The 26,900-nt window shown below is 34.8% G+C and overlaps 1 protein-coding gene and 1 long non-coding RNA gene across 3 annotated transcripts; both read right to left on the bottom strand.

Moving 5' to 3' along the window:
* Positions 1-182: 182 nt before the first annotated feature.
* Positions 183-26,628, bottom strand: LOC136345283 (synaptic vesicle glycoprotein 2B-like). 2 transcript variants are annotated; one of them, XM_066293421.1, is made up of 10 exons: positions 26,346-26,628; positions 5,909-5,965; positions 4,091-4,252; positions 2,611-2,773; positions 2,390-2,511; positions 1,891-2,338; positions 1,565-1,830; positions 1,345-1,504; positions 859-986; positions 183-801 (listed from the first exon to the last, which is right to left on the bottom strand). In XM_066293421.1, the coding sequence occupies exons 1-10, from the start codon at positions 26,434-26,436 to the stop codon at positions 746-748; spliced, it is 1,653 nt and encodes a 550-aa protein (XP_066149518.1). In that variant the 5' UTR covers positions 26,437-26,628; the 3' UTR covers positions 183-745. The 2 variants fall into 2 exon arrangements, with proteins under 2 accessions (XP_066149518.1, XP_066149519.1); XM_066293422.1 differs by lacking the exon at positions 26,346-26,628 and adding an exon at positions 6,148-6,458.
* LOC136345292 (uncharacterized) lies at positions 11,683-25,564 on the bottom strand. Its single transcript, XR_010733119.1, has 2 exons — positions 25,477-25,564; positions 11,683-12,438 (listed from the first exon to the last, which is right to left on the bottom strand). It is a non-coding gene; the product is annotated as an uncharacterized lncRNA (long non-coding RNA).
* Positions 26,629-26,900: the final 272 nt, after the last annotated feature.

The following is a 26,900-nucleotide window of genomic DNA, read 5'->3' as shown; positions in this document are numbered from 1 at the left end:
AAAATCGATAAAAACGTTTAGCAATTATTTCAAAAAAACCATCTTAATTTAAGAACTTTGACTCCCTTCCGTGGCACAACGAACTAAAATTGGATATAGGCAAGTTTGCCTAGAACGCCTTACTTTTGGTTCAGGAATTTTTGATTAAGCATCGTACAGTTATCTTACGGACATTCTGTATATGGAGAATATGAATTTATTTCTGTACAATATGATGTTGCTTACAACCTAAAATCTAATAAGTATATAATAATATGTATTTCTAACTAATAGATTAATTTGGGTTCCAAGTGAGCCGCAATCTCTTAACTACTAGTTACTCTTTTCCGTGACATCTCAGCGGTTAACCTTATCTGTTACTGATGCAGACGGCCTTGAATCAATGTAACAGCATCATTTGCCTTTGTTATTGCCTATTAGATATTTTACAATTACAGTTTAATATCACATATAAGAATCCGTGAATTGAAAAATATAGGTATTCGGTTTGTGCTTTGTCACTTTACAAAATTACTCATTTTCACTTAAAAAAAGGTCCAATATATGTCGTAATTAACAATCAGGACTGGCCTTACGAAATTGCCATTTTTACATTTTTAAATCACAGATCGTAAGAGAGGAATGTAAACCAGGTAACAACTGTCGCTTTAACTACATATACTGGTAAAATACTGGAATTTTCCGTATAAATGTAGAATGTATTGAAACCCAAAAGGCGAGTATTCCTGTTGTGTTCCCTATAGCCTCAGTCCAAAGCTCCTCCTCCAGTGTTAGGTAGCAGCAGACAGAGGAGCCCACTTCCTAAAGTAAGTAAGTCAATTTTAAATTACCTTTTTAAGAAAGGTAAAAGTGACTTACCGAAAAGCATGACCGCAAAAAGGACGATAGGAACCACACAGTTTAGATCGATGAGGAAACCGAAAAGAAGGTTGCCCAGTAGCGCACCTCCTCTTCCGAATGTGAGAGAGAGTGCAGCCGCCATTACCCTAAAATATGTCTACTGTTATGTACCTGTATGAATTTCGTCTTTTTCCTAAAATGCTTTAAACTTTAAGGCTGTTAGTCAGTGATACAATGGGCGACACCACCTTTCCTGCACTGCAGGATAGTTACGATCTTGAATTTCTCGAAACTAGCAGGGGTGCTCCAGTTTTATACGTATGAATAAAGTTAAAAAAATGTCAGAATTTAAAAGTTCTCCGACCCAAGAGGCAGATTGACCCTTTTTCACCTCTTTAAAAACAAAAAAAAATTCCGAATACACTTCATTTATTGTAACCGACTTAAATTGCATCTATTGCAAATTGGTACATATTAATAAAACGTCTGAAGCATGGTACAAACCTCAGATTAGTAGGAAAAAGGTCCACCATAACACAGTACACAGTACTAATACCCAAGCTTGTCAATGCTTCAAAAATACAGGACAGGGCTAGGTTGGAATTTGTAGAATCAACGAAGTACAAACCTATAGTAACCGAAGCTGCGACGAGCAGACTAAATACTGTTGAAACAAATAATTAAATAAATACCCAAGCAAATAAATAAGAGTGCAGAGACGCACCTAGGAAAAATTTGGCCCCCAATCTGTGCACGCATAGCGGCAACCAAAAACTAGTAGGGATACAGGCCAACCCTATTATAAGGGTATGCAAAAACACCGAATCCGCTATTGGTTCTCCGCAGAACTCTACTGAACCAATGGTATTGTTGGAGCTGACCACCACTGAGGAAACTTGGCAGACTCTTGCTTTTTGATTGGGATTGATACTCTCGAATTCCTCGAATCGATAGAAGAGTTCTGGGAACCAGATCATTAGGGTGTAGTAACTGAAATAGATCTTATAAAGAAAATTTTCTTTAGCTTGAAAATAGTTTTGTTTCTTCTACCTAGTAGTTAGACCAAATTGTATAGCACAAGTGATCGCTGTGTACCTCAAATGCGGAGGCTTACACAATGCCTTAGTTTGCTCCCAGATTTCTCTGAGTAGAAGCTTTAGCTCCTTCGGTTTTCTGATCCTCAGACTTCTGATGCTTCTGGTAGATTGCTGAGAAACCACACTGAGAGTGCGTACTTTCTCTCTCAAGCTGCGTACGGGAAAATTGGCGCCGTCATCGTTATAATTGCTGGAATACATGTCTCTGAGCACATCCAGAGCCGCATCAGCCTCCCCACATTCCAAGAGGAATTTAGGGCTTTCAGGAAAGAAAAACAGCCATAGTCCTATGAAGATGCTGGGAACTGCGCAGGCTGCCACGAACAAGTTCCAGCTGGCAAATTTGAAGTTGCTGTCACTGACGTACTCGAAGTCCATTGGAATTATTATCCAGGCGATTCCTACAATGGATCTTTAGTAAAACGAGAATCGTGAGTATTAAAGAATTATACCGGGAAGAACGATTACTCCCAGAGTCCAGAACAGCTCCATCCAACACAAAATGGTTTCTCGGTATTTTCCAGGCTGAAATTCGCCGAGGTACGGAAAGCATATGCCCATGGCCCCAGTAATTCTGGAAGAAAGAAGAAATTTAATAACAAGGACTGTAAAAAAAAGCGGACATAAGAAGCATATTTCTCAAGGTACTTTGAGGTATTGGTGGGACGCTTACGCAAATCCGTTTAAGAATCTCAGAAACATGAAGAGCCAGTAAACTTGGGAGATGCTAGAAAGAAGACCGCAGATTCCATCCATGAGCAGCGCCCCGATGAGGACAGTCTTTCTGCCTTTTGTGTCAGCCAGGCAACCCCAGAAATATGAGCCAATTACCATTCCTGGATAAGACAAAAAAGGTCAAATAATATTATAATAATGGCAGATTATTAGCAGTCAAGCTGTAGTGTAATTGTGCGAAAATCAGTATCTACGTCAATGAAGATTTCTATGACATATCAACCAACTAAAAACATGGCACGTATGCTTATGTAGTTTTTGCCAAAGTGCATTTATTGGGAGTATTTGATACTGAGCTGGTAAAATATTCAGCCCCTTTCAAAGATTTCAGTGGTGGCACCAAATTTTTTATTTTAATTCGAGGAACAAATAAATGTAAATCTAAACGGCTTGATTTGGGAACTTCGCATTTAAAAAAAAGGACACCCACGTCTATGGAATATTCTGTGAGAGTATAGGCTTACCGGTACCCCACAAGCGACACTCATTGCATTCATTTTAGTAATACCAAGTGGGGTTTATGGGACATCTACACAATTTTAAAAAATTAAAAAATGCACCGACACCGGCAGGTGGTCATGAAATATGGTGTTCCTGGACGGGTGGTAATTGGAAGAAACTATGTAATTTGCATCAGGTCCGGTACCAGTGGCGGCAGTAATTTTTCAATTTTAATTGTAATACAGATTGTATTATGTAAGCTATATTTTCAATTATTTTTTAAATTAAAAGCGCAGTAACGGCTATGGAAATGGTTATGAACAAAGAGAAGGAAAAATATAGACGAGTAATTGTGAAAAATTTTAATATGCGCCTAATGGCGGAGGTAGTTTTTCCATTTTAAGTTCTAAAAATAGATTTTTTTTACATACTGAATGGAGCCTCTGTAGCCCTTTAATCAAAATTTCTCATTACCTAACTGAGAATTTCGCCAGAGCCCCTCTAATTGTTGCAACGCTGATAGGTGGAAATTAGTCCAAACATGGGAATTATCCTTTCGCTTTCTACCTCCTAGTGGGTGCCTTGTATTCTACCAAATAGGGTTATCATGAATTTTACAGAGGAAATTCGCGTTTCGACCCTCAATCCCAAGGATTAGAATCTAAATATACTTCCTTTAACCCTTAAATATTGATCAAGGACGAGGTGAGTGTAAACTTATAGAGGGTGCACATATTTCAAGAATCGATCATCAGAGCATTTAATTATTTATGCGTTAATGGTCCCTTTAGATATTAAAACCATCAGTCATTGTTATGATACCAATTCCGTTAATGCAGACGAAATTGGTGTTCGGCCACATTTCCCTGAGGAAATTAAAAGTAATTAAAGATGGTCGTTCTTAGCGGGTGTTAGGTTGGAGTTATTAATGCGTTGTCAACTTTATCTGCTAGTTAAAATGCTGAGAATGGACTTACCAAGCATAGGAGCTGCAGTTAACCACCCCTTGTCGGCTGAGGACATTTGAAAGTCGCAGGTTGCGGATGGCAGGACGAAGGAAATGATCGTTATCCCTACGGCTGTGTTTAAGTAGATGAGGCCGCATACTGCCAAAAGGGAGAAATGAAATCTGCCAAATCCTGCAAAAAAAAAGAATAAATTATAAAAAAACTGAAAGAATCGAACATTTGTATTATAACTGAAAGAACCGTAAAAATGCGTCACGACAAGAATAAACAGTTCTTTGGTGCCGCCACTGCAAAGCTCTTCGTCTTTTTTTTTTTTATCAAGACACTTAGAGCTGCACTGTATTTCTATACAAGCTACATTGGCGTGGGTGCCATATATTTACCCCAGGAAAATTTCGTGTCTGAACGTTTTCCTCAGTTCTCCTAGTGGGTGTCAGTCTTTCATAGTGGCCTATACTGACTCAGCTACTAATTTTGCTTAATTTTTAGATCATGCGCAAAAAGTTTTACTTAAGACGGGACACTAAAAATGATGAGATTTGAATTGAACCTGTAAAATGTACGTTTCACCCGTTGATATTTCTCCAATGCCTAAGAGAGTAGATGCATGTATGAAATGATCAGATTGTTATTTTTGGCCACTTCAGCGTACCTTTAATCGAAGTACCAACATTTTGACCAAACAATGTCGCACTCTATTTGCATTCATCGTTATCGATTTCATCAGAAACCAATTCGCGTTCCTGACAATTCTCACATGACCTTTCCACCGAAAACCGGTCGCCTTGTCAATGAAAATTTGTTTTGTAAATAGAAGGAAGACAAGAGTTACTCGTAATGCATTTATTGACTACTCAAGGTGGTACCGGCCCATTACCATGCGGCTACAGTACTGCCATGACCCAGCGAGACTTTGTTGTTTATGGGAGAACCTCCTTTTCTGGGTCAAGTGCAGCAGAATTTAATGAAATTGAAACTGATTTTGCTGTTCAAAATGGCGGGAAGGCTGGGGTGCCACACCTATTAGCGGGACGCCATCTTGGGATCTTTGAAGGGACCTTTTTGTAGCTCGAAAATGGTTAGTGCGGAAATTTGAAAAATTGAGAAGAATTTTTGGTACGACTTTTAAGATCTAGACGTAAAGATTCTAAACTATAGCACAAGTACAAATGTTCTATTTGCAGCTGTGCGGATTTATGTAAGAGTAATAAGGAGAAAATATGCAGCTTTGCACGAGGTTCTCAGTGGCGGCGCCAAATTTGTTATTCTTCGTTACACAGATCACACATTTTTTGAAATTTAAAATATAAAAACCAGCATGTACGCTAATGCATATTGTTAAATAGAAAAATAGATTTTTTAGAGAAAAAATAATTTGACCATCTAGCAGTGTTCCAGTAACGATACTAAATTTCTTCTTCCCCACTTCAAACCGAGTATTTCTGAAATGTTAAAAATGTCTGTGAAAAAAATGGCACCTACGCCAATGCAGTTTATATGAAAGTACAATGCAACTGTAGTAGTAATTGGGAAAGTAATTGTGGCTTTTTAATAGCCTCTCCCGGGCGGCACAATTTACTTTAACAAACATGTATATTTGGATAACTTGAAATAAATTCACAATTCCATTGACGTGGATTGAAAATATTTAATTAGGCAAATCCTACTTTATAGCAAAATATGATCAATGTCAGCAGCAATGGCAGTTCTGAGTTTATAGTACAGAATATTCGTCAAATCCCGCTCAATTTCCTTAAAAACGATTAATCAATCATAAATTGCTCCCTATTAAAAATCAACGAACAATTAAATAAAAGATATTCTTACCAGTACTTTCTAAAGCCCTCTCGAAGTCTTCGCCTTGTCCTTCGATGAAATCGAGCCCTACAAAAAAATGTAGATTTGAAACTTTGAATTTCTAGATGTAATTGAATGGGGTTGGGTGAATTTGAGATTGAAATTGTCTGAAAACAACCTTAGAAAATATATATGTTCAAATTCGCCTTAAAGGTTAAATAACTAGGTTTTTTGATGTTCGATAATTTTTTTTTTGTAATAATACTAACCCATTTTTTGAATCAAAAATCCTCGCTAAACTCCACCTTAGTGATCACCACACTATTCACCACGATTGACCAATCAATAAACAACGAAACGTCACATATGGAGTACCACTCAACATTGATTCCGAAAATCAAATAACTAAATCTCTTTAGCATGTTTGGGTGTTATACTGGACGGTGGTACTTCTCACCTTCACATTGTACATGGTACCTTGTTTTTTTTTTCAGAGCATTATCGATTGCTATCTCAAGTTCATCGGGAGTTTTTGCAAAAACAGAAATTGCTACTTCCACAAGAGGTACTTGTTTGAATGGTACCAGCTGAATGGCCATACTATTAGTATAGTAGGTCGAAGGTAACTAGCGGTTTCCCCACTGGTTCGAACTTAATAAAAGGAAGCCCGAAAACTCTCCTTTTCCAACAAATGCAAGAACACTTGCATTTCTCCTGGTTTTTCCTCTGTGCAGTTTTAAAATTCAAAGCCAGTGGCGTAACGCCCTTAATTTTAAGTCAATCAATAAATCTTCTGGTAAGATACTTAATTTATTTATGTATTTTTAATGCAGGAAAACCGCTTTTAAGGACAAATGAAAAATTATTCTTGAACAGGACGAAGCGGACTGTCTTGGTTGAAAAAAGTGCGTAAGCTATTGTGTTATTCGACCTTTGGTTTCATTGGCACGTTTTCATTGATCGAATTGGGTCATAATTACTAATTATAAGCAGTTGAGTTTCTTGAAAAGTCTACTTGTATAAGGGAACGCGTAATAAAGTAATAAAGGTGACTGCGTAAGTATGTTGTCGCGAATGACTCAATTTCCAATCAATCGGTAATAAATACCAACTCAAACAGATTTCGAAGAAGTTATTTGAGCGACATTCAGAGTAAACCGAACCAGGGAAAATTACATTGAATAATGCGGAGAAACTTCAAAAAATATACGAAAATTCTCTTTCCTTAAGCACTTGTTAGTCTTTGTCCCTTAAATCGATTTAAAGTTAAGTGTGATGTAAATGATCATCAGTTTCTACGCAAAACCGCTTAAAATAGATCAAATCACATTAAATTAATATACATTTCGCAGATTACTATTTTTATTACTGTTTCATCCCACATTAAATTAATTAATCTTTATCTCCTGATTTGAAGAAGTAAATCGTTGTATATCGCGTTAAATCAGGTTAAATTTAACGAACAATTTGCTGATATTAATGTTGTCTCCGAAGCCTAAATCAATTTAATTTTTTTTCCTGATTTGAAGGAGTTTAAATTACTTTAAAATGTGTTAACTCGGATTAAAGCCAGTTTCCTAATACTCGCGCTGCCTCTAATGCTTCGAGCAGTTTAAATTTTAATTCCAAACATCATGACGTCGTAGGTAATATCATTTCCTATATGTAAATCAGGTTAAATTAATTTATATCGATATTCCCATTATAAATTGGTTTAAATCGCTTTATGTTGCGATGAACTACGACCGAATCTAATACTATTTTAAACAAATTATTGATTGCATCGATGTTTAGATTAATTTGTATCATTTCAAATTATGTTACAGCACTTGAACATTTCCAAGAATTTATACTTGGCATTTGGGAACAAGTTTACACCTGAAATTATGAAGGAATTGAACTACAAGTAAAACTTATTTGTGCAGAGTTTTTTGAAAACATCACTTTTCATCTGAAAGTTTGGCACTTGGCCCTGTCTCCGCTATGCTCCGTAAAATGAACTATTGAACTGAACGTTCCAGAGTTTATAGAGATATCTTTAATCTGCCCCATGAAACTTAAGCGACGTAGATGAACTACAAAATTTTGCAAATTCTGGAATACAGCCAGTCAAAAAATTCTCCATACGCTAGTTTTTTAAAATATTTTTGTAAGTGTGCTTTTTTATTTAAATTTAATCATAAATCTTTTTTAAGCTAATAATATCGGCAATCTCTCTAGGAACAAAACAAAAATAAAATAACAGTTATTTGAAAGACTTTATTTGAACAAAAAAGAAAAGATGGAATGATAGTACCAACGATAGAAAAAGTCTCTGTACATTAAGATTTCTTATTAAAAATTGTAACTTTCTATAATTCTAATATTTTTTACAATTGCCATTTACTCTAATAATGGCATGAAGCTTTCATGGAAGACTGAATACAAGCTTCCTCGTAACTTTTGGGGGAATGCTCCACCACTTGTTGTATTACCTTATTTTTAAGATCTTCTTTAGATGTAATTTGCTGTTTACTCACGTGACGCTTTAATTCTTTCCAAAGGGGTTTTTTTGAGTTACCGTCTAACGGTTGCGATGGTGTATGAAATTGGCGAAGATTATGGATCATCCACTTATATATCCATCATTGTTATCTTCTTGGAATAAGTAGCGCCCTTTAAGGTCAAGTTTTTTAATACTGTTAAATTATCCCTTAGAATATTTAAATAGGCATGTTGGTCCATAACACAGTTAATGAAAATTAAATTACCTTTTCCATTGGCTGAAATGCACCTCCACAATAAAACACTATCTCCTCCGTGCCTGACTCTAGGACAAACATTCTTAATTTTCAAAGCTGTATTTCCTTTCCTCCAGGCTTTATTTCATTGATCTGATCCAAAAAGGTTAATTTTTGTTTTGTCTCTATAGATAAAGTTTTCCCAACAATTCCCCCAGAAAAATTGCTTTTGTTAGCATATTTTTGGACAAATTTTAAACATAAATATATATTTTCTTAATTATTGTTTTTTTTTCCGCAACGCGGCTGTTATAACTTATTCGATGCAGGCAGTTTCTAATTTTCCAAAGATTAATGTTTTTTGAGAACGCTTTCCAGACTCGTTCTGCGAATTTTGGAACGGTTATTTTGGAACGGTTATTTTGGAATTAATTTTAATTTTTCTTGTAACACCAGACTCTTCCTTTGCAGTTAACTTGCTGGATCGACCAAAGCGTGGTCGCACTTTATACGAACCAGTAGATTTGTAGTTATTTATTATGTACTTTACAGAGTGTCCCATTTTTTATGGGACTATTAAGAAAACTCGATTAGGAATAGAGATACTTAAAAATGGTTTACGCAATAGTATGCTAGTTTTTCGAGAAAGAAATCATGAAATAAACTGGTTTTTATAGGTTTTATAGAAAACAAAGGTATTATATATATAAACATCTTTGTTTCCGTAATACAGAGTGAAATTGAAATGATTACATGTGGGGACCCCTTCTGCAATATTTTTTTATTTTAAAGAACTTTGCAATTTTGATTGCGGATTCTAACAGATTTTTTTACGTAGAATGCAGCGGCCATATAAGATTTATTATTTATCTAACAATTTTTGAGATATAAATCAAATTTTTCTTTTTTTAAAGAAACATCTTTTATTTGTTTAATCTGTCGTGTTGTCCCTTTGAAACTGTTTTAGGAAATATATGGCACTATTGGGAAGCATTCAGAAATACACATAAAATACAGAAAAATTGTTAATTACTAATGATGCACCTATTTAAATAAATTGCATTCAAATGAAAATTACAATAAAAAGTTGTAGTTTATCGCAGTTCACAAACTTCATCGTTTGCTTTTAAACATAGTCTACAGCTCTTTTCTATTTTTCTTAAAGCATTTATTACTTAAATAGCTTTTGACTGTAAATGGCTAAGACATGTTCTGTCCTGACACACTAAAAAATTATGTTTGTTTCAATATCAAATTTATAATTTTCCCTACGTGTCTGAATAATTCCCAATAGTATCATGTATTGCCGAAAAGCGCCTAAAAAGGGAGCACACCAGATTAAACAAATACAATATATTCCAATAAGAAAAAGATATTTTTGGTCAATATCTCAAAAACGGTTTGATGAAAAAGAAATCTTGTATTACCACTGCATTGAACGTGAAAAAATCTATGAGAATCCGCTTTCAAAATTACAAAGTTCTTTTATATGGACAAGTTACAGAAGCAAAAGTGCAAAAATTTCAATTTCACTATGTACTACAGAAATAAAGAGACCAAAAAAAAATTCGTTTACGCCATGATTTATTTCTATGCGAGATTTCTTAATAATCCCACTAGAACTGAGACACCCTGTCTAGTGGCATGGCAGTAAGTTCCCAATTATTTTGGCAATATTTCTAAAGGAAATGTTCTTTTTTTGTAATCTCCGATGATTTTTTTTTAAGAAACGGGATTTTGGGCTTTTTTTCACTCATTTTATTTCTATTATTCTACTAGAAAAGCTCAGACGTAAAGATGACAACTACGATTCGTTGGTTGCAAGTAAAATCTGACGCAGGAAATAGAATAAAATATTAACAATTGATAATGTAGGATTTTCCTGAGGTATCTGGAGACTTTTTTAAATATAATTTCTTGTTGCTAATACGTTTCCATCTTTTCTTGTTCAAATAAGGTGTTTGAAATGTTTATAATTTTATCTTTTTTGTTCCTAGGGAGATTGCCGATATTAACATGGAAGATGTTTGAAATTAAATTTTAATAGAAAAGTAAACTTAGAGAAATATTGAAAAATAGATTTTTTTTTGTCCGACTGTAAGTTGCCGTGGTGCAAATTCTTTGATAATTAAGTTTGCTAGGTTTCCCTCGTTTATTTTATTTCGATTCAGCCTCTTTCCAGGTAATTTAATTAACGAAATTCGTGGGAAATCATCAGTAAGACTTCGCAAGAAAACATACAAAACAATTTAAAGCACAACAGAATTTGCAATCAAAATAAGCAAGACAGCAACAACATCGTATCCTTACTCAACATCTAAAAGTCCCTTTCCAGATAGTTCACTTTTGCCGTGAGAAAAATATTAGAAAAATGAAAAAAAGTTTGGTAAACAAAAGAACCCTCTTATCGCAACTTTCAAACGTCAAATGGCTATCGCAGTAACACCGAAAGTCCTGTCGACATTACTCTATAAATATCTCGGAAATCGATTCGTCAATCATAAGGAAGCAGACACACATTAATAATATTTTCGAGAACAAAAACAAGCAAAAAACTGAGAAAGGCAAGGTCGGTCACGTGTTAACATCCCTCAGTACTTTCGCCACTTTTTTTGGGGTTAATTTAGGGAGAAGTCGAAGTAATGTTTACAATTATAACCGAACCTGAACAGTACATTTTAATGGACTCAGATTCTATTCTTAGTTCTTCATTTGCTTAATAGCTTCGTATGTCCGAGTGTCATCGTATCGATCGATGAAACACAGAGATGTACGTCATGGTCATACGGTAAGTTTTATTAAGGGACGCATCTTAAACGCTGATATCTCGAGAATACGCGGCGCCATCGTCTTAACAAATAGCTCAGATTAACCGCCTCGCTTCGTTCCTTGATCCCATACTAAAGAATTTGCAAAATCTCTTTCGGTTTCTGAGATACCAGGCCACATTAGTCCCTAGTTTTTGTCACTTTGAAGATGCTGTGACACACATCGGAAAATTCTAAGAATAATTTTGACAACGAACAGAAGTTCTGAAATTAAATTGAAAATAATGTTATGCATTTGGGATTAGAAAGTGTCCAATTTACTACAAAACTAAGCTTTTATTGATATATTTCTAAACAATATGTATTGATTTTTTGTTAAGTTATAAATATAACTAGAATCTTCCTTCTTTTAACTTAACAAAACATTCTCAGCAACCAAAAAAGGTCAAGTCTATTACAAAATACAGCCCCAACGGATGTTAATTACAGCTCCGAGTCTGTTGTCCATACTCAAAATGACATTGTTGATTTCTACTAGTGGCATTCTTCCTCATTCTTCTAAGAGTAGCTCCCGGAATCGAAAGGCAACGTGAATGGTGGCCATATGTGGCGAAACTCTTCTTTAGAGCATGTCTTAGACATGCTCAATTGGATTCAGATCTGGAAATTGTGCCGGCCATGGCAATGCGACGGCTTCTTCGTTGGGCAACCAGTGTGCCGCAATACAGACGCTATGTGGACGAGCATTAACATGTACGTTTTGGTAGGAAAATGTTCGGACTGTAGGGTCAAGAATGGTGACCATGTATTATCGAACTTTTCGAAATCAATATGAAAAAACGAGGCCGGTTCTGTCGTCAGTTATTATTCCGACCCCTACCGAGGCCTAAAACCGTAGCCCAATCAATTCTATTCTAATTTTGATATCCTTGACACCACTCTAATATTCCTGCGCGATCGCCTCTGGAAAGAGCTGGACGTCTCAATGGTCTTCGACTATGAAGATTGGCTTCATGTAGACCATCTCTAACGGCATCTCGGCCTACAGTCACGCAGTGCGTCCGTTGTAAATCTGGAACCAAGTTAGGTGCCGTAATTGGTAAGTTGCCTTCTAGCGGTTAAAGTTAAAAATCGATCTTGAGGTGCAGCTCTAGTTTTCCTAAAACGCCGCCATAATCGACTAATAACACTTTGGGAAACACCCACGCGCTCAGGTACTTCAATTTGTCTCAAATCAATTTGAAAAAGGCCTACCGCTCTATTCATCTCATCCAGAGTTATGTAAATGTTGTACCATGGTAAAACTCAGTATTTCCAAAGCACCTGTTAAACACCAACTAGTATCGAAAGAGTGAAATTGAATCAACCTGATAATCTAGCAGAGTACACAGCTTTAACTTTTTCATATTTACAAGAATATTGTTTATTTACTTTTAGATTTTTTCAATCAGTTGAAATACAGCATAGATCTTTAGTCCGAACTCACTTTAATCCGAATATCCACTTACCGTCCTGACGAATGCCCGTTTCGATAGTTCGAATAAAATTTTTAAATCGAACAAAATCCGATTTGCATGAAGTTTGAACTGCAGTCAGACTACATAATAAATACACGATTAGGTATTTTTTATGGGCAATTCCGCGGCAATCTGGGAAACCCCTACATGTGGGGCGAAAGCTTTTCGATTAAATCTCTTTTATTTCATGTATTATTGACGTGCAAACGTGTCGTAAAAAAGAAAGCATCACACGTTAACACGTTTGCAAAAAGTGGATATTCTAAATAAATTAGAAGTGAAAAACATTCTATATAAATTAGGTGAACCGGCAACTGAGTTAAGTAAAATTTATGACGTCGGAAAATCTACCATTAGCGACATTAAGAAAAAGAAGGAAAAAATGTTAATTTTGTCGCCTCTATTTCTGTACACGGACCTGGAGGAAGAAAAACTCTGAAATCATGTGAACATTCTAATACGGAAAGCGTCCTTTACACCTGATTTTTGCAACGGTGCTCTAAAGGTGCTCCGATTTCTGGCCACTTACTATGTGAAAACGCAATTTTTTTGTTTTCTGTGAAGCTAAATATTAAAAGCTTTATCGCCAGTGTTGGGCAGCGGCAAAAGTTCAAAAAGAAATATGAAATTCGTCAATTTTCTCGAAAAAAAAAAACCAGTCTAGCGATTTTAGGACAGTCGAAGTGTTTAAATTTAAATCTAAAACAGTTCAAAGTTTAGAACTACGTTCTCATCAAAGTTACAACGCGGACAAAAATGGACTTTTTTGGGAGGATGTTGCCAAAGAAAAACGTGTGCCGTAAATCAAAATCATCGGCATCAGGGATAAAATTGGGTAGGGAAAGGATGACTTTCATTCCATGCGCAAACGCATCGAGTACTCACAAAGTAGCGTTATTCGTTTTGGAAAAGCATTGGGGTGTGTGAAAATTGCTTGTTGCAAATGGGGCCCTGACGCTGTCTCAGCCACTCTCGTTGCTGTGGTACCAGCAGGTCCTACGCACTCTGCTGCAGTACTCTCAGGTTCAGCATCTTCGCTTTCGGCGAGTCCGGCAAGAACCTGCTTGCCTCGTTATCCATTTAAAACAATTGGATGAGCAGGCTAATCCTTTTATTAACGAAAAAAAAAATTGCCCTTTATAAATTATTGTTCACCAAGGGGTACCACCTAAGTTTTCTAAAAAGTCCCCTAACCAGTGCTTTTAAAGCTTAATCTGGAAAACTTAAAAAAACAAAAAAAAAAAACACAACGAGAGAAAACAGATTTCTCTGCAACTGCTTAGAACTTGGAACTGTTGCGAGATTAACTGTGCAGGAAAAGGGCGATTAGAGTAATACACACGGAAAGTATAAGAATTGTGATTTAATGAAGAAAGAAAACTAAAGATTAGTGATGGTTACGGAACTTCTTAGACACTCTATGAACGACTGAAGATAAAAAGATTAGGTCGCTGTAGATGGAGCTAAAAAGAACATAACTTAGGCCTAGATACGAACACAATCTCCCCTGCCTAAATCAATCAATCGCGAGAGTTTATCACCTAAAAGGGTGACCATTCCCATAAGACATCTTTAATAGTATAATATTTAACACTAACTACATAGGAAGACAATTCCAAAATTGCTTAAACCTATACTATCGACTACCTTGAATTGTATTTTTTTTTCTTGAGTGTCGTACTCACACGTGCAGAACTCAATAGGAGCGCTTCGCGGTCACCAGCTGTTGAGGAGCTACTCATTGAACCATTCAATCGGGATCAGCAATACTTCTGCTGAGCTTCTTGTGAATTCGGATGACACTCAGCAATACACATGCCCCTCACTGAGCTTCCTCTTTAACGTTCGAGTTGTCATTTTTTGGGGGGACAAATTCTTTCTCTGTTCTTTTGGGTTCATTACTTACAGTGTTCACTGGGTTCATACTTCACTCAATTTGACTTAGGCAGGAAATTACGTGAAAAATTACTTAATGACAAGGAACCCCTTGCAGTAACGTTTAGGAAATATTTTCCTTTTCTCCTGCCTTATGACGTGTACGTGAACTACAAATTCAAGTTTTCTAAGGGTGGGTATTCTAAGGAAATCTAATTAACTTCTCCGCAGAATGCGGCAGGTTCAAAGGGCAATTGAGTGCTGTTGTTCTTCGTCCGAAATGTAGAGGTTTTATAGCCCGGCTGCATCCTTTTTTGCCAAATTAAACCTCACCCTGTGGACTAATTAGGCTGAAATTTGGTCGTAGGTCCCTAGCATGAAGGTTCAAAAGGTAGGAAAATATCAGCTTTCTTCAATGCTAAACTTAGGAGAGTTTCTTAATTAAGTCACTTCCTTAATGGTCTAGCAATGGAGAGGAACCGTTCCCTACTTCGAGAAAAGGGACTTCCCCGTTAGTGAGGTAGCCTGTTAATCGTCTAAAGATGGGAAAGAACCATGGTTAGTTCGATAACAAGGAACTTTTCCTTTAGAGCATTTTTATGTTTTTTTTTTAATTTATTTTCCTTAAGTTTAGCAAAGAATGGTTGGACTAAAGAGTTCTTCGGCAAGCAGGTTCTTTTTGTCAAAATGGTCGTCGGGACAAGGTGTATTCATAACAAAAGGCAAAAACCCATGTGTAGTCCGTAATTTCCAATTACCAGCTATTTACGAGGGAAAAAAAATTTGGGTGACGAGGGACCTGTAAGGAGTGGTTTCAGTCTCACTTTATGCCGTCGGTAGGAAACAATGGTGGAATTAGAAATACCCAAAAAAGCTGCGTTAATTTTTTAAGTGTCAAAATTAATTAGTGAAGATGAAAAATGTTTGCCATGCATTTTCCATCAAATTGTACATCGATTCTGCAGCCTATGGATAAACACGTAATTCAGGCTATTAAACTTAATTATCGCAAGAAATTTCTTTTACAAATTGTTAGATCTGATGGTGATATTGCACAGACGTCAAAGAGAGCAAATTTAAAAGATGTTGTACTTTTCCTTGGGAAAGCATGTCAAAGAATAAAAACTAAACTGTTGAAAAGATCCCGGAACTCTATTTGTCCCGACTTAACTACGATCGAACAAGATGTTGATTTCGCTATGAACAATGACTAGACTGAAAAAGACCTTGTTGATGAGGATGATTTACCATTAACTACATTCCTTTCGTCTAATACCATCCACCTTAGTAGAAATGAGTTGGCTAAAATCGAGGAAATGTTTGGAAAAATCGGCGAAACGATGTCATATTAGGATGTACAGGAATGGGTGCGAGAGGAAATTGAAGATGGTACATTCTCGGAAGGAATATTCGATGAAGTCGCTTCTGATACAGAAAATGAAGAGGATGCTGACAATCAAGAGAACGACGAAATTATGTCATCACTTACACTTGTAAAACATGAGGAAGCATGTGCTTTCGCCACATGGTAAAGATAGAGTCGTGAGAATAATTTCCGTCCTCAGCCAGTAATGGTACACTGCACGTTGTAGGCAGAAAATATCAAGAAAAATATGTCTACCAAAGGTCAAACACGTATCACTGATTTCATTTATATTCGTTAAACGGTATGTACATTTCATTGATTTTTAAAAATGTTTATCAAGTATATTTCCATATTTTAGGATAATGTTTTGTTTTGTTATTTTTTACCTTCTCAGTGACACATAAAATCAAATTCATATCTCCGTATGTACGTATACATGTACGTGTTTCAATTATGTATTCACTATCCAGTAATCTGAAGATATCGGTAATTCGAACTTACCTCTTTAAGCTCATGCCTTAATTAGTTCGAGTTAAAGAGTCTACACTGTACAATCGAACTTGATTATAACGACCACGAGGAAACCAGAGATTTTGTTTGGTATAGCCGGACGTTTGTTATGTTTGATTCTGATTACTATGTCCATATATACAGGGTCTTTGGTAATTTGACGTATTCCTTTGGGGAGTTAATAGGACTTGAGGGAAGAAGAAAATTATACTCATTCCAAAACTCAGTCAATGTTGAGTTATTTCATTTTTTTTTAATTTGGGGTCTTAATGGTTTCATAGTGATTTTTCATGAAATCTATTTTGGATTTTTTTACTTTCGCTATTCGATCAATTGTCTAAAATTGTGATCTTAGATATGGAATCAAATATGTCCGGAAACATTGGCATTATGTGAAGATTAAATTATTACTTAAACGTAACTTGAATTGTTTCTTTAAAGCATTTCGACAATTTTTTTTTCTGAAACTGTAAGTTATTTTTTCAAAAATGTAAAACCTCATTGGACAGCTATTGAAATAAGGAAGGTTTTAAAGCAATTTGTTTGCTTATTACCTTGAATATTTTTTTAAAGCTGCTCAGACGTAGTTCGGGTAGTAGATTTTCAAAAATTATTTTATGAAAGTTTTCACTCAAAACATTCACATAATGCAAATACTTCCGGATATGCCATATTTCATTCCGTATGGAAAAGAGCAATGTTACATGTGTAATCAAGTAGCAAAAGTACAAAAATCCAAAATTAATTTCTTGAAAAGTCACCCTGAAATCAGTAAAAACCCGAATTAAAAAAAAAAAAAATTATAATTCAAAATCTAGTGAGTGGGATGTACATACTTATATTATACAGGGTGAGTATTAAGTAATGGGACACAGAGCAACGATGGATTTATGACATAAAAATAATGCAATATAGATAAATTTATGTTATACCAAAAGTTGAAAATAACTGAGATACAGGGTGCCAAAGTTGAAAAAATTAAATCAAATTTTCTTTAATATCTCTAGAACCGTTCGGGCTAATTTCACGAAATTTATTATATAGGGGTTTTTGGAGATGATCAATTCAAATTTATCGACGATTTCGGTGTATCTTCTAGAGGGTGCCACAATCGACAATTAGGAGTCATTTAAGCCATTTAAACTTTTTTGTGCCACGGCGTATGTCATTTTGTCCTCATAAAATTTGTTCCTCTACCTTTTCTAGTTAAAAAAGTTATAGCTTATTGGTGTCGCTAAGAGCAACGGTTTTTGAGAAATTCAATTAAATAACTTAAATTCCTATTTTTTCTACTTGTTGACATGTAACAACATAATTTTTTTGTATTGTTAAAAAAGCACAAAGATTATATGAAAACAATTTAATACTGTAGTTGGTCTTCTATTGACATATTTATTTAAGCTCCAAACGAATATTTTAACAATAACAAAAAATTAGAAATTATACATATCTTTCTGTGACAATAAATGTTCGACGTGTCCACCATTTACTTGGATACATTTTGCAATTCTTTTACAGAACGACCTCTTTATTTTAAATAGCAATTGTTCATTCCGAAATAATGTGGCTGTATTTTGAATTTTTTTAAATAATTTTTCAGGTGTATTTATTGTATTTTGGTAAACGGAAGATTACATGTAACCTCATACACAAAAGTCCATAGGATCGAAGTCGGGGCTACGTGGGGGCCAGGGTATTTCAAATCCACGTCCTATACAACGATTGGCAAAACGTGTTCTTAACAAATCCCTTACTGGACGGGAAAAATGTGCGGGTAAAAAAACATTACTTGCCTTAAATTCAGAGGCACATCATTAAGAAGGTTCCCTAGTTCATTTTGGAGGAACTCTAAGTACAGAGGACCATTCAATTTCGGTGGTAATACATAGGGTCCTATGAAATAGTTATCAAATAATTTTTTATTATAATTAAATTGTAAATTTATTTGTATACTTTACAAACACAATGCAGTGAAACTGAATTTTTGTTTGACATATCTTTGTTTTCATATGTTATATCATTCCTTTGTTTTATCATAGACTACTTTTTTTTTCCGAGGAGGTGGGAATCTTCTTAAGACACCTGGCTTCGACGTGCAGCCAGGTAGCGTGGGATTCGACCGACCATTATGTCGCCCGCCTACCCACTAAAACCACCTCCCCTCTTCGCCCCGGTATCACCTTTCGGCATTCCTTCAGGGCTTATCATAGACTACTAAGATAAAGTAACGTCGTATTTTTTTTTTGTTATTGTTAAAATATTCGTTTGGAGCTTAAATAAATATGTCAATAGAAGACCAACTACAGTATTAAATTGTTTTCATATAATCTTTGTGCTTTTTTAACAATACAAAAAAACTATGTTGTTACATGTCAACAAGTAGAAAAAATAGGAATTTAAGTTATTTAATTGAATTTCTCGAAAACCGTTGCTCCTAGCGACACCAATAAGCTATAACTTTTTTAACTAGAAAAGGTAGAGGAACAAATTTTATGAGGACAAAATGACATACGCCGTGGCACAAAAAAGTTTAAATGGCTAAATGACTCCTAATTTTCGATTGTGGCGCCTTCTAGAAGATACACCGAAATCGTCGATAAATATGAATTGATCGTCTCCAAAAATCCCTATATAATAAATTTCGTGAAATTAGCCCGAACGGTTCCAGAGATATTAAAGAAAATTTGATTTAATTTTTCAACTTTGGCACCCTGTATCTCAGTTATTTTCAACTTTTGGTACAACATAAATTTAGCTATATTACATTATTTTTATGTCATAAATCCATCGTTGCTCTGTGTCCCATTACTTAAGACTCACCCTGTATATACGTATATTGCTTCAATTTATCCCTTATGTCCTATCGTCTCCTCTAAAGGAATAGGTCGAATTACCAGTAACCCTTAATGCTATATTCGTCTTGGCTGGCGCTAAATGCGTTCACTTCTAGGGTGGTTGATTAGGGGTGTGAACGAAACCTGGACATATGCACATTAATTTTACACAAACTCAAATGGGTATCGACGGATTTGCAGATTGCTCAAGTCTTATCAGTCTGTACTAATAAAATGTAGGTGATGGAAAAAAAGGGGAGTTACTTTTAATTATTTCCCCCTTTTTTTTTAATATAAACTAGGTGCTTCTTTCTTAAAAATTGTAAATATTTTATTGCTTATTAACAGAGTCGCACACGTACAACCTGATTGTGACGACACTAAAGAAAGAGAGGGATCAACTGTCTTTCCAGTCTTAAGTATAAAAAAACCGGACACTATCCATGGGCGAATTTTAAGGATGGATCGCGATCGTAATGAAAAAAATAATTATTTATAAAAAATAATTTATTATTTAACAGGTTACGATCTGAACACACTAACCAATTCGACTCTTCCAGACTTAAGCACTAACTGTATGTTTCGATCCCTTCCTTATACCAAAAAATACAATCATTAAGAAATCTGTTGTTTATGTTATGACTTCAATTAATTAGTACATGTGAGATGTGAGACTCTTCCGGTATCTTGAATGTTAGCCCAAGCCAAATTATGATTTCCCAAACATAACGTTCGCCTATAGATTTATCTGTTTACGTCTATAAAGCAATAAGACTTATGGGGTGGTCATATTACTTTACCACTCGTAAATAGCTATATAATTGGCGTACCCTGACTAGAGAACAATAAAAAACTGTTTAGCATAGCATAAACGCAGTTATCGTGCAGGATTTCATTCCTTGTAAAAGGTTCCGACTCCAGACGCAAACACTGCTTTTTTAAAGTCAAAGGGAATACCGCTGGGAAAATTCCTGCCGACAGGGCACCTTATGCTTAATCTTCAAGGGCAGCCTTATGAATCTATCCCGCACGATAATGCTAGTCATGGGCGTAACACAGGGACTACATCACCCTGGCCTACCTCATGGCAAATTAAAATAATAATGATAATAATAGTAAATATGTATTAAATCCAAAACAGGTAATGCAGTCCAAAATCGTGCAAAATTGACTATGAACCAATACATGAGGATTCCTCGGTGTCGAGATCATCCTGACCAAAAAGAGAACCTAAAACTAATCTAACAAATTCTGTAGGATGTTTTTTTTTAATAGACATTAGTTTGTTATAACCGATCGGACCTGAAAATTCTTCTTTGAATCGCGTTCGCTAAAACCGACGGTTCGTTATAAATGTGTTCGTTATATTCGAACAACAATAATACTTAATTATATAGCCATTCTGTACATTTCTAAGATTTAGTTCGTTAAAGGTGAACATTCGTTATAACCCAGTTTCGCTATAACCGAATTTGAGTGTATGTGTACAAATTAAGGACTTGCATTAATACAGGGTGTATCTTAAGTAGACGCGTTCCTACTGACGGCCTCAAACAATTACATAAATAAAATCTTTACGTAACATTTTTGCAAAATCTCAAAAACAACAGAAATGTTTTAATAAAAATAATTATAATTGATACCAAACCTTTAATTTTTGCTCGCCCCGAGTCTTGGTACAAAAGGTGTTCGAAATTGTCGCCTTTGGTTTCATTTACTCGAATTGTCGCTCGGCTTATCCACGACCCTGTACACGTTGTTAGAAGAGGCTTTTTTCCTCGAACTTTTTTCAGCGGCATTTTCTATCCGTTCACGCAACTCTTTCATTGTGTTAATACCGGTCGCAAGGAACAAACTTTTCATATAACCTCACAGATAAAAATCACATGGGTTGAGGTCTGGTGATATTGCGCACCATCTTATTGGTCCATTGCGACTTATCCACCTGTTAAGAAATTGATTGGTTAAAAAGTCCCGAACTTCGCCTCTAAAATGAGGTGGTTGCTGGATCGTCTTCAAGGATGTTTAAAACGTGCTCGTCAGTTTGGGTCATACCTAGGTGTCTTAACTCGTCCAGCATATCCACTATGAGGAAAACATTCGGCGTACAAACGTGAAGCTGTGGCGGTATTCTGGGGACACTCCCCGTATACCAACAGCATATTAACCAATTCCTTATTAATACAGTTATGGGTCATACTCAATTTAATAATATTAATGTTTATTAAAATAACACCAGGAATCCAGCTCCAGTACTGATTTTTAAACGTCATGAGTAAACTGCATAAAACACTAAACATTAAATGATGTATGCGTTTTTACAATATTTGATAAATTGTTGTGAGATTTTTTATTTATTTTTACATTGAATTTATTATTTTGTGCAGGGTTGGATTTACAGTCAGTGTCCAAAATATTTGGATGGGCGCTAAACACTTAAAAAATAAGGTATTTTTCGATTTAAATTTGTTAAACAAAGATTGTTTTAATGATAATGCATTGAATCACCAAAAATAACAACTTCTAGTTAAAATGTTTAAATATTTAACAACAGAAATTTGCAAACAACAAATAATCTAAATGGTAACTTTTCAATTATCGAAGAATGTTGGGACGATTCTGTTACATACTCCTAGAATAACTCATAATGCTATCTTGATATTAACAATTTAATTTCAATAAATAAAAACTTGTTTAATCTTGTTCGTGCTACGTTAAGTAGTGATAATTTTTCTCCAAATTAATTACAATATGGGACGCGGTAAAAAAATAAGTTTCGATTTAAGACAGTGGTGTACCATAATGAAAAAGGCTGCTCTTATTATAAAATTGCTCCCACATTAAAATTTGGTAAAATACACGGGAAATATTATTTTACGATATAATAATGAAGGCAGAATGGACTTTATTCCACTAACTGGCCGTCCAAAACTTCCGAACCAAAGGGATCAAAACCTTATTAAGCCAAAAGTTAAAAAAGATTCAAAAATTAGTACTCCAAAACTCCAAACTTTATTTAATTAAAATACACAGAAAAAGGTATATTTTCAAACGATACGCCGATGCGTCCATTTTCATGATTGTCATGGTAGAATGACACGAAAACAACCATGACTGAATGAAAAGAATCAGAAAACACAGCTAGACCTTACGTCCAGCTACATCTTGAAATGACCAATAGTCAGATGTAATTTTCTGTGATGAGTCGAAATTTAACATTTTTGGCTCTGACGAGCCTCTTAGAGGGTAAAGAAAGGCAAATGAAGTGTTGAAAACGGAGAATCTACGTGGAACTCTCAAGCATGGCGGAGGGTTTGTTATGGTTTGGAGATGCTTATCAAGTGTGAGAGTTGGAAAATTGATATTCATAGAAGGAACAATGGTTAAAATACATTATTTCAATCTTTTAAAACAAAATCTTAGATGTAGTGCTGAAAATATGAACATTTTAAACACGTTCAAATTCTATGAAGACAACGACCCCAAACATGGCGCTCGAATAGTGCAAGGATGGCTACTTTATAATTGTCCTAAAGTCATCAAAACTCCTGCTCAGTCCCCAGACCTTAAGCTCATTGAGTATGCATGGCATTTCCCTGAGACGCAAATAAGAAGTCATCAAATTAGCAATAAGGACACTTTAAAGCAAACATTACAAAAAGAATGGAATAAATTGAACAGAGATTTTCTACGAAAAAATTATTTTTTCAATGACAAAGCGGTTAAAAAGTGTTATTGAGCAAAAGGGTGGCCATATTAAAAATGACTGCGTCCCGTAGAAGTACAAGAGCTCAATCGTCCCAATATACCATATACGAATCATTGAAATGTTGCTATTTTTAATATTTGTTCATTGTGTATTTTTGTTGTTAAATATTTCGAAGCTTTTACTGAAAGTCTTTATTGTCGGTGATTTAATGTAATATTATTAAAAACATCTCTATTTATTTACCATTACTTAACGGAGAAATATCTGATTTTATGAGTGTTTATCCAACATCCCAATATTTTTGGTACTAACTGTAGATAGAATATACAGGGTTCACCATTACTCCGGCCTCGGTTCCTGGTGTCTTTGTATAAATATCAATATGGAATGTTTAGTACGGTACTCATTTATATTGGAAAGCTGCATGATTTAATAATATTTTTGTTTATACAGAGTGTTTCGTTTTCGCTGGGCAGCATAAAGTAATAATTTTTTAAATAGCAACCCATAATTTTTTTTATGCCATTTGATGAAACCTTAATTTAGAAGGAAAATACATTAAACATTTTTTAAATTGGTTGCGGCGTTGCCATATTAGAAGGTAGTGACAGGTAATATGACAACTAAATGAAATAAGTAATTTATGCTTTTGTTAAATAGAAGCAAAGCCTACTAGAATAAACCTGTTAGATTATAATAATGCCTGTTGCAATTTGATTGAAATTTTGTAAATATCTCCATAACTGTAAATGTTATATGAAAATATGTTATTGCAAATTAATAGAGAATTAAAAACTGCATTAGAAGGACTTGAAAAAAATCATGGGTACCATTTAAAAAAAACGAGTTTCAGCAATTTGTAAAATTTGCAAATTAGCGCTCTTATACAAAAATTATGGTGCATTAAAAAAATGTTTTAAAGTTTTTAAGTACCTCTGACTTTCATTTACTACTTTACAAAAACAAATTTCAAAATTTCAAAAAACACCAGTTTTGTGATAATTTTTTTCTGACGCTGCATTTTTAAAGAAATTTCTTTAATATGGCAACGCCGCAACCAATTTAAAAAATGTTTAATGTATTTTCCTTCTAAGTAAAGGTTTCATCAAATGGCGTAAAAAAAATTATGGGTTGCTATTTAAAAAATTATAACTTTATGCTGCCCAGCGAAAACGCAATACTCTGTATAAACAACAATATTATTAAAACATGCAGCTTTCCAATATAAATGAATACCGTACTAAACATTCCATATTGATATTTATACAAAGACACCAGGAACCGAGGCCGGAGTAATGGTGAACCCTGTATATTTTATACAGAAATGTGCTAAAACTCATACGCGAATATTTTTGTGGTTTATCAGATTTTGGAAAAATTTTACATAAAAACTTTGCTTTGCTTTGCTTTTTTAGGTCCGTGCCGTGTTAAAACGAACGCCCCTTGCTTAAGACACACTCTGTATAGTACAGTATAAACTATAATTGAAATTATTTGGCTCCATTAAACCGAGCAATGTCAAATGAAAGATTTTTGTTTTTACACTAAATTTCTGCACAATTTCAAGTCAAACCCGCAAAAATCTCATAAAAACGCAGCTTTTTTTGAGAGTCACTTAACAACTTCGATGGAATTCGACCGTCGCGCCTGTGCTTCTTGAAAAAGGGATTATTGAGAGATTTTAGAGGTGAGTTAGTTCGGATGCCTCCTCCTTCCTAAGAAGGGTTTCCACATCAAGCAAAGTGTTCGTTGTTATCAGAAATGGTGGAAATAATGCTTGAAGTAAGGATTATGGTCAAAGTTCCATAAAATATACATGGTGGATCAGTGAAAACGAACCAATGGCGATATCTTGTTTTTATCGCTTACAAATAAAAACCACTGGGATTCGTCGATTTCTATTTCGGGGGGAAATTTTTTATGTATATTTTCAACTTTGCCACTTCCAACACCTTAGGGGGGGGGATAAGATGTACTTCTTAAATCTTAATTTAATTAGGGATTAGGGTTCACGCGATACCTTAATTTAAAAGTCCTTGAATTCCCTTTTCACTGCTTCCAAGTTTTTTGAATTTCACGCGGTAGTTTCCGGCAAAACACGCGTTAAATTTTAAAACAACCAAAATTGAAGAAGTAATAATCCTTTATCGATTCGTAACGTACATGTTTAAAATTTTCATTTTTGTGGAGAAAATGTGTTCTTTTTGAGCACAGATTTAGGTTCTTAATAGAAGTAGTCTTGCAAAGGGAGAATGATACAAAACATTTACATTCAATATTTACCTACGATTTTACTTACATATGCGTGTTACTTTCTACCTTAACAAGTGTTCAAAATGATTTGAACCGAAATGGTCGCAGATAAAATCATGTGAAGTACTAAATGCAGATATGTATATTGAATATAAATAATTTATCACATCTAATTCCAAAGGGAAGTAAAAAAATTCTCGCATTTATTTTGGCGATAAGCATGGAATTCCATAGCAGAATTTATTACTAAAATTTCACTGGCAAAATTATAAATGATAATAATTTTGCGATTTTAACGCGCAAAATAAACCTTTCTTTTAAACATAACAAATTGGATTGTAGATACATTTTATTAAGCAGTAAGAAACTGATATTAAATGCTTCCTAGTTTCCAGTTGGTTTAACTACGAGAAGAAAACACATTAAACACTTGATATGGAAAATTTATACTAACTACGAAGATGACAAAGACGTAGCTTTCCTTTATTGACCGATTTTTTATAAACGCATTTTCTCTTAAACTTCTGCATGAAATTCGGGGAACTGGGAAACATTGAAAAGAGAATTTGATAACCTTTAAAATGAAGTATTACTTGACCCCTATTTCCATGTAAGATTTAGGGGGTGCATCATACTCCTCCAAGGGGTTGGAAGTGGTAAAGTTGAAAATATGCACAAAAGATTTCCCCATCGTAACAAAAAACGAAGGGTCTCGACGATTTTTTTTTTTTGCATTCTTTGGCCTTTTTTTTATTGGCTCCCTCTGTATGTACATATGTTTTTTGGAAACGATGAGAAACTCTCCTCGTTTCTTGCAGATTTTCATTATTTCCGGATATACTCTTTCTATTTTGTGATTTAAAAATGTATAAAATTTAGAAAATAGTCAACTATATAGCCCTTGAAGACACTCACCGGTATATGTGTGTTGCATCAAAGGCAATTCCATCTCAAAATCCATACACACCGTTTTTCTCTTAACCTCCTTATTATTACTATTAACCATAGTCTACTATTGAGACTATTAAAAAATTATTAACTGGTAAATAGCCCACGTATCCCTCGTAAAACTTGTCACTTTCAAATGAGTCCTCAAGGCAATAATCAAAATCTTTAGAGATGTCAGCAAACAAAAAGTGATATTCCGCAAACACATTCATAGCAAGTGAATTATGATTATTCATGGATAATTGGATCTAATGAAGTGCTAAAATTTAAACTCAGCTATAAGGTATCATAATGGTTTAACTCTACCATTGGTGTACGGTTTATGCCGCTTCAGCAAAGTTAATGTGGTTACAGTGGTCGCAATCATGCGAAAATGGTGGACAAACCTTTCCGAGAAAATTCGGTTTTCATGAACTTTTACGTGATGTAGAGTTTGAAGCCATGCTCCTCGTTATCATATTTTCTTGACATGGAAATTTGTGTCTCCATCTCATTGTGTTTAAACTTTAATAGATAACGTTA

Source organism: Euwallacea fornicatus, chromosome 19 (assembly GCF_040115645.1).
Source record: "Euwallacea fornicatus isolate EFF26 chromosome 19, ASM4011564v1, whole genome shotgun sequence".
Classification (NCBI taxonomy): Eukaryota; Metazoa; Arthropoda; class Insecta; order Coleoptera; family Curculionidae; genus Euwallacea; species Euwallacea fornicatus.
This window is presented reverse-complemented; position numbering and strand designations above follow the sequence as displayed.